Below are 16,815 nucleotides of genomic sequence, written 5' to 3'. Positions count from 1 at the left end.
CAATATCCAAACACAAATGTCAGAGGCACTCCTGTAGAGGGGCTGTCATTAAAGGTGCTAATAGCCAATGGTATGTAACTGTATGCACAAAGATGAGACACATGTCTGTTTCCATAATGCAGGCGGTGGTTGGGTGTCAGAGATGGGGAGAAGAGCCTTGTAAAAACTGAGCCTGTACTTCATAAATTGGATTCTAATTTGGGCAGCATTCTGACAGGAATAGCTTCAGAAGTGATTTGTTGACCTTGAAAGTCTGTGAAATGTGAAACGACGACAAACAAAACACATTTCTGTAATGGACCTCTCTCTCTGTTTTGTTACACGCCCAATAAATAAGAAAATATTATAGTGATACTCATGACCGCTCAAAACATCAAACCATAGAAAAAGTAGCAAACGAAAGACTCAATTTTTGTGTAAAATTTAAAACACCCTAAAAGAGTCTTAATTATCACAAAACAAAATCGTAGGTGTAAAAATGGCCAAAAAAAGAAGCTACAAAACAATACGAAAGGAGGGCTACTTCAAAGAGATGCTGCTTATATTCCCTATGATAAACCTCTTCTGGAATGTTTTACTTCCCTGTGTAAAGTGACAGGATAAAATCAGCATTTCGGGATATGTTGTATAGCTACAGTTCAGGCATTTGTCTTGCGGTCCTCCCTCTGCCTCAGTCCGCCTGGCCGTTGTGGCAGCCTTTTAAATAGAGTTCGTCCTGCGACAGGTGTCCGTCGTAGGCCTCCATGTAGAGGCTGCTGCTGCTGCTACCGCTGCCACTGCCGCTCAGGAAGGTGCCGACGGCCCGGCCCTGGCGCGCGTGGCCCACCGCGTCGCTGAACACTTTGTTGATCTGCTCCTCCGACGGCATCCACCAGTCTGGGTTTGAGGCACAGTGCATCCGGATGAACTCTGACAAGGAGATTTGGATTAAAAAACAAGCGCAAAATTCACAATAGCTGTGACCACATATGCACATTTCCGAAATGCAGGATGGTGTATAGGGGCAGCCCACGCTACTCTGCCCACCCTGCATTTCGAAATTTGCCCACCACCACCCCCTTTTGGCCAATTGGCACACACACGCCAAATTTCAGCCTTCTACGGCAAAAACTGTGCCTGCTAAAGGGTGGTGAAGTTTTTGTGGACCGACCAATCAACCAACCAACCAACCAACCAACCGACCGACCGACCGAGTGACTTATAGAGCTAAAAAGTATTTAAAAAATTGCAAATGGAAATTGTAAATCAAAGCAATACTTTGTTTGTATTAGGGTTCGACCAATATAGGTTTTTAAACTTGCAAGGCGGCTGGATTCGTGCAGCGTCAGGTTAATAGGTTTTTGAAGGCCAATGCCAATAATGATATTTTTAGACTGAAGTTACAAATAGCCAATATTTTGTGGTTATATTCAATAACTTTAACGGAAGATGCCAACCTAGCATAAATATGGGCCTAGGCTGGCAGTTTGTTTTCTGATAACTAAGTTCAGTTAGGCTTCTTGATTTGATCCGTTTCATGCCAAACTCTCTGTCTCTAGTAAACAGAGAGTTTGGCATGAAACGGATCAAATGAAAGGTTGAGGATATCAGGGTACTGCGCTAATCAGATTAACGTGAAAACAAGAAGCCTAACTGAACTTAGTTATCAAAAAACAAACTGCCAGCCTAGGCCCATATTTATGCTAGGATCAAATGAAAGGTCTTACCATGTCTACTTGACATGATTACAAACATTAAAAACTGTCCTGCAATTAAAGCACAATTAATTGCTGTAGAGATGGGAATGAAATGGGGAATATATAGCTATACTGTCATTATGCAGTGTCGGGGGAGGAAGGCTACCACCTGATGCTTGGTAAATCAATGATCTGCCTAATATCCCGCCATAATCACCATGATACTTTGAACAGAACCACTTACTAATGAATGCATTAACAAATATGTCAACATACAACTTCACATAACACATGGGTATTAAAATGAACTCTGTATCTTAAAGCATTGTGGAGTTACAGTAGTCTTTCGTCACTAATATGCAAATTAATGCAGCAAGGTGCTCCAAAATCTAATCAGATTGTCTACTCTGTGGGGGAAACCTTTTCTATTATGCATCGCTCGTCAGTTTTTATGGTGGGACATAAAAATGAGATGAGAAACTGTGAGGGGATTTAAAAGACAATCTCAGGTTTTGATAGAATTGAGCAGTAAGCAAGAAAAACTCAGAAATAATGAACTCACTGATCATTAACTACTATGACTTTTCAAATCTGAAACGTGGGCCTTAAAACAGACATAGCCCTACATAATTTACACAGGCAATAAGTAAGACAGAAAATTACCATAATATATCTACAGGGAGTTTATGGGTTCTGACCAATGACTCAACCATTACTTTGCCAGGCGTTCTGTGCCAGAGAGTGGGAGAGGATAACTTCTATAAATCTTGTTGCATTTCCTGCTGGTTGCAGGAAATGCAATGCTAGGTTGATAAAGTTCATAGTTAATGCACCTTGTATATCACTTATTTTAGTCAAGAATCCCAAGTTTACCCAGAGATAAATTGCTTAATCCTTGAAACAGATATTGTAGATATCATAAGTCACTTCTTAAAACTCACTTTTACATGAAGGCATTCTCATATTCTTCCTCTCATATTTTATTGATTTATTCTTTTATCTGCACCTTTTACCCGTGTTCTTTGTTTTTATCATTTTATTGGTTTTTAACTATTACTTGCCTGTTTTATTCAATATTTTGCTTAGCTTATTCCGTGCCGTTTACTGTAATTGCTGTAAAAGCCTCGTTTTTATGTTAAGCACTTTGCTATATAAATAAAGTTATTCTTATTATTGAGTGAGGATATATGAGTTATATGAGTAAAACATGAGTATTAGGAAAACATATAAATTCCTAATTCCCAGAATTGGGTTGCTTGAAATACAGTGATGGAAAATACACTAAAACAAACACGTTTCTTACAGTACCAATTTCCTTGTCATCAAGCATTTGTTTTAGCATAATTTGAAGACACAGTTAGCCTCTTGTGTCCGCAGTGTCATACCTCTGAGGCAGCTGACTTTGACAGGGTTGAGTGGTCGTCTCTCCAGGCCGGGCTCTCCTGAGTGGACTGACCGCTTCCTCTTACCCAGACCGCACGAATACTTGAGCTCGTCTGTGGTGAAGACAAAGCGAATCAGGTAGCGCAGCAGCCGTCGGCCATCTTTCTTGGAGGAGTTGACAGCCTCATCCCATTGCTTGTTGGTGATGAAGAGAGGATAGTTCCCCAGGAGCTGTTTACTGCCCTGAGGTGGAGAGGAGAACAGTGAAAACAGAAGAGGTCAAATCCACACTTTGTTATACCCATAGACATACCATTGTTTGATTGCTCATCCCTGTTGTGTGATGTTATTTGAATTGTTCATGCAGCATCACCTGGTTATTACCTAGTTTTCATTTTTAACTCATATCTCAGGTTTGTCTGCATTGTCTAAATGTAAGCTTTGGTTTTGGCTGTCACACTTAATATGATCTATCGTAGCCAATATTATGCATCACTGTTATAAAGTGGGCTATAGTTCTTTCAGGATCTTCTAGATCAGTGGTTCTCAACCTAGGGGCCAGGGCCTCACAATTTATTTATTTATTTATTTTTTTTGGGGGGGGGGGGTCATGAGATGATTTATGGGAGATGAAAAAACATATTTCTACTATATATGCACGATGCACGATATATTGACAATCTTATCGGTATTGGTTGACGTTAGTATTTTTTTAATATATCAGCATCGGCCCGATGTTGAAATGTTAATATTGGTTATCACTATTGGCAAACATTCTCACATTGAGAGGAACCAATGTGGTAAATCTATGATTTATGGATTATTTCCAAATGTTTTGGAAATAAAGAAATAGAGGCAGAAGACTCTCGCACACTGACTTCACTTGGCAAGACTTTTATTCAACAATATACAACGTTTTGGTCATGCGACCTTCATCTGGCATATGGATACAAAAACAATAGGGCCTGTTTATATAGGCAAACAGAAGAAATCATTCAACCAATTGGGACAGAGCAATTAGACCGAACCCCATGACACAAATCAGTGCCTAATAGACACTGCAGGTGCCCGACAATAATAATAAATTGACACACATACATCCAAAGACAGTTCCCAGTGAAATATAGATAAAGGGAACATGTAAACACTCAGCTGTGAACGCTACACTTGTCAAATTTGAGGGAAAGCTCAACAATTCTTTGAGATTAAGGTTTGAATTAAATAAATTGCGTTTCATTCTTTAAACTGTCCAGACTGCACGGTTGGATGTGACACACTATTGCAGGGGTGCCCAAATTCTTTCCCATGAAGGGCCAAAACTCAATCTGGGTGGAGGGCCGAGGGCCAAAAATAAATGTTGTGGAATTACATTCAAATGTATTGTGTTTTATAGAAAATTAACATTCTAAATCTAAAATAACATTTCAATATAATAATCTACTTTTTATCTGTTTGGTAATTGTAATAATTTGCAATTGGTTATATATATTTAAAAAAACATCTGCATTTATGGGGAGCTTAAACATTTAATCAGTAAACACCCAGTTAAAAACAGTTGTATTTTCCACCTTTGTAATCAAGAGAGAAATTTGACTTAATTCACAACTTGAAAAATCCTCAAGGTACTTTGAAAATCAGCTTTATTGTCCATCTTTTTTAAACAATTTGCCATGACAATTTGCAGGGATGCAATCTCAGGAGTGAACACAGTATCCGCAGCCACATTCAGACACTGTTTCACAAAGTCACCACATGAAAAAGCTCACCTTTGCAATCAGTGCAGATCTGATAACTTGCCCGAGTTGCATTCTGGATAAAAAATCGGGGGAAAAAAGAAAAATTCCCCCCAAATCCGTGGCGGGCCAAAACAAACGGGCCCCAAATTTGTCAGCACTGCACTATTGGAAAGAACTTTCCCAGAAGGTTGGGAAAGCTCCCCTTTCCTTCCCAGCTCCCAAACACAACCTGCCAACGAAGAGTTAAAAGCCCAAAAAAGTGATTAATTGTCACTTTTAGGGGGGAAAGGCTTCCAGGGTGGCACACAGGCCAAAACCATAAACATAAGAAATCAAATACTAAGTAATCAATAATCTTACCTGTCCAAAATAAACAACATACAGGAAGCTTACCTGTCTAACATAAGTAGAAAACCAGGAGAAACGAATTCAAACAAAAAGAGGCCACCCACTCCTACACTCCCAGTGCTTTACAATTAGCCCCATAAAGTCATGTTTCAAGATGTATATAAAATACTCTACTTTGAATAATAATTTGTGTCTGATGGTTTTTCCCACACAAAAAGTTAAATTATCTTGTTCAAATCTTTAAAATTACTTCCCCTCCTTCTGCCTCATTAAGAAATCCAAAGCAACAATCAGGGTGCTCTAGAACCTAATTAGCCACTCACAGCATACAACACAGGCTTTCAACACATTCTCACTCCCAACTCGTGACAAAGTGACGACAAGAAAGGTTCCTGACCGATCTGCATTATTATGACGAGTTGGGAGTGAGAATGTGTTGGGGCTTTAACTGCTGAATACTGGACACGGATTGGCTCCAGGATTCGTGATGTCACAAATTATGCTTGTTGAAAACAGCCTTTTCAGTGAGCTCAGAGAAACCTTCCACTTTCAGCAGACGATTGTGAAAACAGTCTTTGAGTGTCAAACTCAGAACAGACATCATTCTGCACAGTGAAGCTCAAACATTCAACTGAAGGAACAAGAAGAAAAACTGTTTTTTGACTTTAGGGGGTCTTTAAAGTCCATTATAAAAGTAAATGAGCAACACGCCAAGGTTTCAAGTTGAGCAAGTTCACCAATTACAAAGTACAAGAGCTGAGGTTGGCAGGTTGGAAGCTGGCAAGGAGGAAGATGATGACAGACAGGTCTCAGCAAACCTTATAGTCCAGGTGCCGATTCCATAGCCAATCACCAGCAAGCATAGACCTAGGCCCAGGCCCCAGCCAATCAATCACCACAACCAATCCACATTCAGCACAGGGATAAAAGTACATATATATGACCCCCAGGTTCATGACAATGTTTTTCAATGGTATGGTATATTAGTTCAATGTGCCATTGTTTATCTCAGGTGGACTATCCTGTGTCTCTTCAAGTCTTTTTGACGACCAAAACATTTACCACAGACAGAGCAATTAAATGGTTTCTCACCTGTGTGGACTATCATGTGTGACTTCAAGTGTCCTTTATGAGCAATTTTTTTTACCACAGACTGAGCAATTCAATTCATAGTGGACTATCATGTGTCTCTCCAAGTCTCTGCCATGACCAAAACCTTTACTACAGATGGAGCAATTAAATTGTTTATCGCCTGTGTGGACTATCATGTGCATCTTAACTGGATATAAGTATATAGGATATAGGTTCCTGGCTTTTGTTTGTACAGTTGAGCAGCTGGCTAGAGGCTCTGCCTCTCTGTTCTCCTCAGTTTGGCTTTGATGAAGCTGTAAGGACTGAGGTTTCTCTTCATCACCTTCACTCTTCACAGGGACAGCAGAGAATGGGAACTTGGTGATATCAGCCTCCCCCAGCCCTTGAAGCTATGGGGCCTCCTGAAGCTGCTCTCTCTCCTGACTGATACATTGTTCCTCTTTAAAGTGTGGGGGCTCTGGGTCCTCCGGACTGGTCAAGAGTTCCTCCTGTTTCTCTTAAATGTGTGGGGGCTCTGGGTCCTCCTGAAACTGCTCTCCCTCCTGACTGATATAGAGTTCCTCCTGTTCCTCTTTAATGTGTGGGGGCTCTGGGTCCTCCTGAAACTGCTCTCCCTCCTGACTGATACAGAGTTCCTCCTGTTCCTCTTTAATGTGTGAGGGCTCTGGGCCCTCCTGACTGGTCCAGGGTTCCTCATGTCCCTCTATCCGGGGCTCTGGGTCCTCCTGGTGCAAACTGAGGCTCCACGCCTGCTGCTCAGCGGGAACCTCTTCTTTAATGACCAACATCTGCTGGAGGTCTGGAGGCAAGGCTTATTTGTGTAACCGCACAGCGTCCAGCAGTTTTCCTTGTCTGTCGATCTCTTTTAAACGAGCTGCTTCCTCCTCGTACTCTGCTATTGTTTTTTCAAAATGCCCAAATATGTCTCCAACAGCCGCAGTTAGCTTAGGCGCTGCTTCACCACCGCTCTCAGCTTCTGGACTTTAGACATTTTCATTTTCACACAGTGACAGGAACTTCCTCGTGAACTTTACTGACAAACTTATCCTTCAACGCAGCTACAAAATCACAGCTAAACCATTCATCTGTTTCCTTTGGGTCTTCTTCTTCCTCTGAGTTAACGGAGCCCCGGTTCCACTTTATATATTCGTGATAATATCATCCACACATACGAGTTTTCTGTTTGCGAGTTTTCTGTTTGTAAATTAATGAATTAAATTCTTCTTCTTCTTCTTCTTCTTCTCTCGTTTTAATGGCGGATCGCAAACAAGTTAGGTGCATACCGCCACTTACTGGTGCATATACTGGTGTTACCTTGCGACCTCGGTTCCGCTAGCAACAAAAACGCTAGGCGGCATGCCTCCTGTGAAAGCCTCTTTGACGCTGCAGCTTGATAGGCTGTCTTGCTCTATTTCCATGTCTGATTGGTCCATTTCAACCTTGCGCCCCCTGGTGCAGGAACCGCCCTGCGTTTCGCTGTCGCAGACTAGAGGCGGCTTGTCTCTGAGTGGCTTAAGGCTTAGTTCACACCGGGCACCCAAGCCTTGCCTACGCCTTGCCTTTACCCACGCTTTTAAATAGGCGTCCGTTTTAGTCAACGAGGCTGTGTACACCGGGCGCCTGAGCGTGAACCCTGCGTGTACCCACGCATTGCCTGTGCCTTGCCGATTTTATCGTTTAGGCGTGAGTTCTGTTTTCAAGCCGACTAGGCGCGTGCAGGCAGGCTTCTTCTGTCAAGCCATGAAAGAAAAACGCGACAATATCCGTGGGAAATGGCAAAGTCAACTGAATTTCAAAATAATATGGAGTTACTACAACAGTGTTGAGCAGAGAGAGAGAGAGATTGACGGGTGGCTATCACGTGGGGCTTTCTCCCCGTCGGCAAACAAATCTTCAGGAGAGAGAATAGCGACCGAAGAAGCAAGATGGACAATGTTGTTGTGCCAGCACATATCCTTGCAAGATTACCTCTCTAAAAAGTCAGACTATAGTCAGACCTGGTTATACATATCCAGCATCAATAGAACATTAAATATATCAGATTTATTTTACCTACCCATGATAATTCGGGACCACACGTGAAAAAATACAGTCGGGAGAGAGGAGAGGCGCTTGTGACTCGGCTCCAGGTTCAGCGTGCAAAGGCGTGCGGTGTGATCGCAAAAGCGTGTAATAGGTTCACGCCCAGCTCAAGGTCTGCAGGCGTAGGCGTGGGTTGAGGCAAGGCAAGGCGTAGGTTCCCTGTGTGAACGTAGCGTAACGCTCGCGGGGCGGGACTAGGGCGGGACCTTTCGTTAAGCTACCCAATGACAGCTCTTCCTACACGTTTCGTCCCCCCACCCTTCTGTGTACATCTACCTGAAAACGTTTCTACAGCTCCAAGCTGGAAGCTGGTTTCCCACGCCCACAAAACACTGCGTCACAGCGGAAAAGCGATTTTGCCATTGTAGATGTGCACGAGGCGTAAGACGAGCAACAATAAGAATTTCCGGTGGGCGTTTTTCAAAGTAAAAGAGCCTTTTTGCACAAGCCTAGAGCACACAGAAGCCATTGGAAAATGATAAATTTGGACAATAAAACTATAAATTAAGCATTTAAACGAGGCTATACAATACAAATTATGTTTTTGTATGACAATAACTGTTTCAATACCATTGAGAACGTTCTTCTCAGTATCTAAATAGATAAAAGCTGTTCACTGGGCTGCATAGCCTTTACAAATTGGACACTGGACACAGGTGCGTGTTTAAAGTGGCAGCTTGCCAAACATATGCACACGCTCAGGAAGACCTCCTCTATGACATCACACTCTCAGCTAACCTCGGGAGGAGTAAAACAAAAAGAGATGGTGGGCCGTCAAACCCACCCAAAAGGCACTTCCTTTATATATATTTTTTACATTTTCCCCTCCAGATAACACCCAATTCTGCAATCATCCTATGAGAAACATATGTGCACCAATTGATACAGTATTTTCAGAGAAGGACAAGACACTGGGCCCCGGATCCTGTCTCCCCAAAGTCTAACCCCACCCCCCCATTCCCCAGTCTATAAATCTCCCCCATGTGAAGAATCCCACCCAAATTTGCAAGATACATTTTAGGCCCTGTGAATTGGGGTGTTGTTTTGTTTGTTTGAGTAACAGGCAAATATGACACAAATATTCCCTACTTCCAGAAAATGCTTCATGCTCTTAAAAGAAAAAAGCAGCTGAAGCAATATGGGTCAGGCCATTATATGCTGAAATGAAAAAACAAACCTCAAAGACTGTTTGCCGTTCTTCTTCCTGTAGAGATAGAGATTTCTTTAATTCTACAATGGATTATATACCTAAATATATAAGGTATGAAGTTATTTCTAATGCAGTATAGTTCTGTTTAGGACTGAAGATGCTTACTTTTAAGTATACCATATAAATGAACATGAACTTGTGCTACTGAAAATATAACTTAGACTGAGGGAGCTATCGTTAATAAACAATAGCCTACAAGTGTTTCTACAGTCTATTGATTTGTTTCCTCACCTCTGTAAGTGGCTCATCTGGCATTGGCTGGACCAGCTGGTTGTGGAACTGAAGAACAGTCTTGAAGTAGTCAAGAACATTTTGACAGGGAGCTGCAGAAAATCAAATATTAATGTGAGCAGTAATACAAACACTATGTCACAAAGTGATGTGGTATTCTTATTGTATATAAATGAATTGTAACAACCAAGCATTGTTTGGCTCTTAGGTTAGGGTATATTTTGATTCTAGTGTTCAGTATTTTGTGGTTAATGTGGTATGAGAGTGATATAAGATAGAATGAGCAGTCTTTGTGCTAATTAGGTTAAGGTGACACTAGGGAGTTGAATAATGCCTAGGGGAGAGCAGAAAATGAATCAAGAATAGATGCTATTAAGACTGTTGACCCCACCTCTGATGCATTGAGGTAGCAAGACTGTGTGTGGGTGGTGTGAAGATAAATACAGCTAAAACTGATGACTCTGCCAACAATAATAACAGTTTCATTCTGATCCCATAACAAATTCATAGTTATAGTTACACCGAAAAACACCCTAATTTCTAATGTGCAATGAGTGAAACAGACAGTAGTTTGACATTGAAATAGGATGGTGCGAAGTAACACAACTACCTGGGTGCAATTCCCAACTCGTGCAACTCAACTGTGCGTCATGTTTTTTTTTAGTTTGCAGTTCTTTGGATTTAACCATGACCAAAACCTTAACCCGAACCTGTTGTTTCATTTGCCAAACCCTATCCCTAAATTTAAAGGAAACTATCACGTTATAAATCCTCTTCCGCCCTTGCCTATCCCATCGGCTGGGTCCATCATTATAAACACATGTTTCGTGGCTGAGCTTTCTTCAAACCCACAGAACTTTATTTTAAATTCTAGTCGAGATCCCAAGGTTTCCAAAGAGACTAATGTCACGCTGAATTACAAGGAAATGTGTGTAAAATGATGTACCGTACACAACATCTCGAGTTTTTCCATTTGACGTCATGGTGCAGCCATGAAATTATGGTGTCTTGGGTTTGAATATTTCACTCAATATGAGCAGCTATGGCCTCCCAATGAAGCGTTGGAATGAGCAGATCTATGCAGAATATTATGTACTGTATGTCCAGACTAACACACTTCAACTTTTCCTCTGAGGCCATCAAATGGTTCTCATCATACCTATCACATAGAGAACAGTGCGTCAGCATAAATGGTATCAAGTCTGCTTACCACACTTGCTCTGTTGGTGTCCCCCAGGGGTCAATATTAGGTCCAATCCTGTTTTCTCTATTCATAAACAACTTACCTGATGTATGTAAAAATGTACATGCACAGATGTATGCAGATGACGCGGTTCTACTAACCCATGGTAAAAGCTATGCAGAGGTGTCAAAAACTCTAACTGATGCAATGAGTAGCGTCCAGGACTGGCTCACAGACTGTCTACTCCTGAACGCCAAAAAGACCGTCTGCATGGCTTTTTCCAAAAGATCTGTGGTTTTAGAGTCATCGAATGTGTTCCTGGGCGGGGAGGAACTTGAACTGGTGTCTGAGTTCAAATACCTCGGGGTAATGTTAGACTCTACCCTAACTTTCAAAAAACATGTAAAAAAGGTTGCTAACACAATTAAGTTCAACCTTCAAAACTTTAAACAAATCAGACCTTATCTGACAGTAGGGGCCGCCAAATCTTATCTCCAATGTATGATACTATCACATATTGAGTACTGCTTCACAAACTGGTCTTGCACAGGAGTAACGATCCTCAAACCCATTGAACAGTTATATAAAAGTGCACTGAAGGTTTTTGACAGAAAACCCTACTCATATCACCACTGTAACATCCTCAGTAAGTATCATTTTCTAAGTTTTGTCAACTTTAAAGTTTTTAAACAGGTTGGTATTGTCTATAAGACCTTACATGGACTTTGCCCGCCCCCCCTGAGGGAATTCATAAAACGGAAGCCTGACACAGGACTCAACACTCGGGCTTTCGCCAGAGGGGACTGTGTAGTACCACACCGGACAACTGCCTTCGGCAAAAACACCCTCTCAATCCAGGGCTGCCAAATCTGGAATTCGCTACCTCAAACTATAAGAAACTGTCTGTCATTCCCATCTTTCAAACACAACGTAAAAAAATGGATTTTAAATAGCCAAATCTGCGACCATGTGTAAATTGTACTGTAGTGCTCTTGTTTTGCTTGCTCTGTTATGCTTCTTGTTTTTGTTTTGTCTTGTCTTATTAACCTAGTTTAGTTCACTTTGGTTTACTTTAGTTTCTGATCCGTTTTGGTTTTGTTATTGCTCATGTTGTTTTTTGTATTGTTCTGTTTAGTTCTGTCCTGGTGCTGCCTCTGTCGTTTTTCTGTCTCTCTGTGGGGACTACGGATGTAATTTAGCATTCTTGCTAACTCCGGCTTATTTACGTTGCCTTGTGTAATGTTCATGAATATGCACTGTCCCGTCCAAATAAACAAATAAAGTAAAGTAAAGTATATAGTGTTAGTTTATTTTCTAACTTAAAAGGAAATTGAATGGGAAAGTCTGGGTGCAAGGGGATAATGAGCATTAGAAAGTTAAATACATTTAAATTATTTAAAGTGGTTCACAGTTGTCAGGCAGTTCAAGCTACTTATAGGCCCTTTTCACAGCAACTGTTTTGCTGTTATTAATGGTATTGGTTACAGGTGCTTCCTGCTTTACCACCTCAAAGTGGTTGCTGTGAAATGGGTTTATGTCAAGGTGAATCAATATCAGTATAAGTATAATTTTTGTAACCATCTGCTTAGCCTCCTATCCAAACAAGGCCACAGCCTTCATTCCTGCACCTGGTATATTCTCCAGCTTGTTGCGGAGCTCCTCGTTCTCCTGCTGCAGAGACAACACCTCCTGCTCTAGCTCCAGGCAGCGTGGGCAGCAGCTCTCTTCCTCCTCATCGTCCTCCTCTGGCAGTGTGGACGAGGGGTGACCGTACGACTCGGACGGCGTCGGGGAGCTCCAGCCTCCCAGGGCATGTCGCTGAGGAGACACCCCAGATCCGGGCTCCACCGGTGGACACTGCTCGTCCTCCAGGCCTGGAGCCAAGTGGGGCTGCTGCTGCTGCTGCTGCTGAGGCCCTGAGAGCAGGTAGTTCTGCAGGGAGTCTGTGAAGATGCGGAGAAAGGCAGAGGTTTGCTGTTGGTTCAGATTGCCTGGCTGGGTTTCCTCGTCTGGGTCCGTGGTGGAGGTGCTTTCTTCAGGTTTGGGCTTCCCCAGGGAGGAGCAGTGCCCCGCTGCATCTTCTTGCTTGATGTTGGAGGGGAGCGAGGAGGAGGAGGAGGGCTCCAGCAGCCGTCCGTTGTTCAGGAGGCTGAGGACGCGGCCGCACTGCTGGGCAAAGGCATCCAAGATCAGACGGTTCTCTGCAGCAGAGGGAGGAAGAACCAACGGTCAGAGACATTGATGACTGATTAACTTCTACAGTGGCATGTCATCTACAGGGCAGTCAGCAGCTACAATTACAGGAATCTTTTGTGTTGTTCATACTGATGACTGAAGTCTTCTAGCAGGCTATGCTTTATTATTCTATTCCAAACAGAAGAAAATAAGGGTGTATGAGAGTGCTCTTTATCTACACTAATGTTGTCATTGTCTGATAGTTCTTCGCTTATAATATCTGATTGAATATCTATTTACATGTTGCCAGTATTCTTAAGGCTGGATATGAACATACGTTTCTTATCAGAGCAGCAATCAAAATATCATGTCTTGTAGTGGGTCTGTTTCCAGTAGAAGGGGCATATTGTTGCACAGTTGTGAAAAACACCCAAAACAGTATGTGTTACATTGTGGTTTGAGCCTCACTGGTTTGGCTTCCTCCTTACAGTGTGCTTTCCTCTTCCTTACTTTCAAACATCTCTTGTTTGTTTTGGTGAAGCATTCTGTTACAGCGATGCAGGCTCTTCCATTTGAAACCCTTTCAGCTTCAGTACGCTCATTTGCTCAGATGCCAGTAAACTCTAAAGTCATCATAATATCTACCGTGACCGAAGCCAACCGAGCAAAGGAAATCAGCACAGAGCTATTGTCCAGAACAACCATCTGTGCATATTTTCCCTGGTAGTCTAGGCACGTCTCAATAAGATGATCTCACACATACCTCCATCTAATGATTATGAGTCAATTGGTTGGTCTCCCTTTCACACGCACATGCGCATGCACACGCACGCACGCGCACACACACACACACACACGGACGCACGCACGCACGCACGCACACACACACACACACACACACACACACACACACGGACGCACGCACGCACGCACACACACATAATTATTTCTAGGCAGTCCCTGAGACGTGTCTATTGGCCTGACGCAGATGTGTCGCATTTATTAATATGCGCGCCGTCTCTGTTTACCCGTTGAGATGTATCTGATACCATTCGCCCTCAGCCCCCCCCCCCCCCCCCCCCGCCCCCTCTCCCCTCACTGGCTCTGTGGTGCTGTGTGCAGAGAGCCTCATAAAATTTCATTAAAAACAACATGCTCGGCAGAGGCAAATTTATGAGCCCCATTTATTTTAATCACAACTCCTTGGGAAGGTTTTTTAAATGCAATTTGTGTTATTGTTGCTGAACTGATTGCAGACTGAGTCCTTGGATCTCTGATACTCTCCTTCACATTGAGCTGTTTCCAACACGCAGAGGAAAGAGCTCTGATCTGTCCTTGTCAATAACAAAGCATGAGAAGTGTAGCTAGGAGGACTGGATTGTACATTTTGTACCATTATGACCAGATTCATTAGCACATGGCAGATAGATTTGTGTGATTATTCCGCCAATAGGTGTAAGAAGACCATGTCCAGCCCCAAATGAAGCCAACTATAACAGGTCATTAAACCTGGGATTTACATTTACTGTATAAGGAACCAGTGAGGGAACCGGTAAGCCATTACAGATGGAAATGGGTTGTAGATGTTATCAGAAAGGTCTTATTTTTAGATAACTATATGTAGCATAATAATACTTAATGCCTACAGCACACTACTGCCAATGTATGCCAACTGTATGTACGAATATAGATTCCGGGCTCTGTGTAGACTCGATTGCCTGTATGTAAAGGAACAATAACCAGCAGCAAATTGAACCTCTGCTGCAAGTGGAGATAAAGAGATTAATAACTGATTGGAGGATGAGATGTCTAATGTTTAATTTAGTAACTGCAGGGATTAGGTTCATTACTTTCATCTTAATGGAGGTTCCAATGACCTGCCCTCCTCACTCTGAGCCAGTGCTCTGAGCACAGCGCTTTAATGAACAGTTGTGGAGAAAAATGAGCATGTGACAATGTGCTTCAACAGGATGGACCCGTCCACATGCATGCACACATGCGCGCACACACACACACACACACACACACACACACACGTGCACGCACACACAGACACGTGCACACACACACACACACACACACACACACACACGTGCACGCACACACACACACACACACACACACACACACACACACACACACACACACACACACACACACACACACGTGCACACACACACACACAATTACACAATGTAATTACTGATTTTAGCACACATAAACATGCTGGAGATTCAATCATGGCCACTCTCTCTAGTTACAGCAGCAAATCAATCACTGCTGATGATGGAAAGAAGGGGAAGAAATGGGAGCAGAGAAGAAAGCCCAGGTATGTAGGCTACAACAAACAAAGGAGATTGTCTCAGTAATGAGATGTAGGCTAGTTTTGCTTTCAATTCATGTGTAGCCTACTCTACTGAGCATTTAAGCTTATAGCCTATTATAAGAAACAGTGTCAGGGCATGTGGATATAGGCATCTTAAAGTCAACCAAAACATCCACCAATAGCCAGACGATCTAATTAGGACATAATGTGGATCAGAAAACTATGAAGATCCTAAATATAGCCTAATAAGCTGTCATGCACAGAGATCCATGGAACAAACCTTCAAAACTGCTTATCCACACATGAACTCTCACCACAGACACTTTCAACAAGTTTGAAACCCACCTGAGCTTATACCATAGGTGCAGTCTGGAGCGTCTTGGTTCAGTGCGGCTCGTCCGGGCGAGTACCGGGGCTCCGTGCCGCCGCCACTGCTGCGCCGCCGCTGGGTACCAAGTGATGCTGGCGCCGCCGCCAAGGAGGTGGATGTCGGGACCCTGCTGCTCGGCCTGTTCTCACAGGGGAAGCGATGTTGTGGCTGCTGGCTGCTGCTGGTAGGGATGCTGGTCTGGTGATGCGGCTGGAAAGGATGAGGCTGCCCGGGGTGATAGGTGAAGTGATGTCCGCCACCATCACCAAACAGGGGGACCTGATCGGCCATAGCGGACCTGTCAAACCGCGACTTGCCCGCCGACCGCTTGCTCTGGAAGGGTTTCAGGGTGCTGTAAGGAGCCCGCTGTTGTCGGCACATCTTCGGGGCGCAGGGCCCTTCGTCTGCCGGCTGCATGTCTCCCTCCATCACGGCCAGATGTCACACAGCGCGCTGCCTGCCTGGATCACTATTGTCGCGTCCTTGTGTGACAGGCTGCTGATTACCCGGGATCAAATCCGTCACTGTCTGGCTCGGTTCCCCTCATGCACACTGTGTCGGAGGGTGGGCTAATTTACTGACAAGCCACCGCTCCAATCCCCAGGCGGCAGCGCCGCTATTTAACACTCGTCCAAGGGGGAAATGCAGGCGGGACTTGTGCGCTGCTGCCTGCCTTCTTTGTATCCATCCATAGAAAACAACGGGGCTCAGTAGCAGTCGAACAGTCTGAATGTAGAAAAAACGCAGAACGAAATTGTACAAATGAAGGCAGAGGCCATTTTGCTACTGAGCACAAACCAGAGGGAGCAAATCCCATCAAGAACGCGACATGAGCGCTAATGAAGGGATAGACTATCCACGCCCAAATTAGTGCTTTAAATGAGCAATTAGCAGAGTAGGGTGTTATTTTTGTTAGGGTTAGGGTTATATAGGGTGATATTGGGATATTGTTCGTTAAAAAAAAAAAAAAAAAAAAATCACAATATAGGCCTAATAAACTGTA

General features: G+C 43.2%; 1 protein-coding gene across 1 annotated transcript; it reads right to left on the bottom strand.

Annotated features, from left to right (window-relative positions):
* Nucleotides 1-670: 670 nt before the first annotated feature.
* On the bottom strand, nt 671-16,337 carry bend4 (BEN domain containing 4; the record flags this gene model as incomplete). Its single annotated transcript, XM_083652421.1, has 6 exons — nt 15,788-16,337; nt 12,570-13,142; nt 9,759-9,850; nt 9,495-9,521; nt 3,062-3,302; nt 671-909 (listed from the first exon to the last, which is right to left on the bottom strand). Exons 1-6 carry the CDS (start codon nt 16,239-16,241, stop codon nt 671-673), a joined length of 1,626 nt encoding a protein of 541 aa, XP_083508547.1. The 5' UTR covers nt 16,242-16,337.
* Nucleotides 16,338-16,815: the final 478 nt, after the last annotated feature.

Source organism: Poromitra crassiceps (genome assembly GCF_964638095.1).
Source record: "Poromitra crassiceps genome assembly, chromosome: 15".
NCBI classification, from domain to species: Eukaryota; Metazoa; Chordata; class Actinopteri; order Beryciformes; family Melamphaidae; genus Poromitra; species Poromitra crassiceps.
The sequence above is the reverse complement of the archived record's forward strand: the minus strand, read 5'-3'. Positions and strand labels throughout refer to the sequence as shown.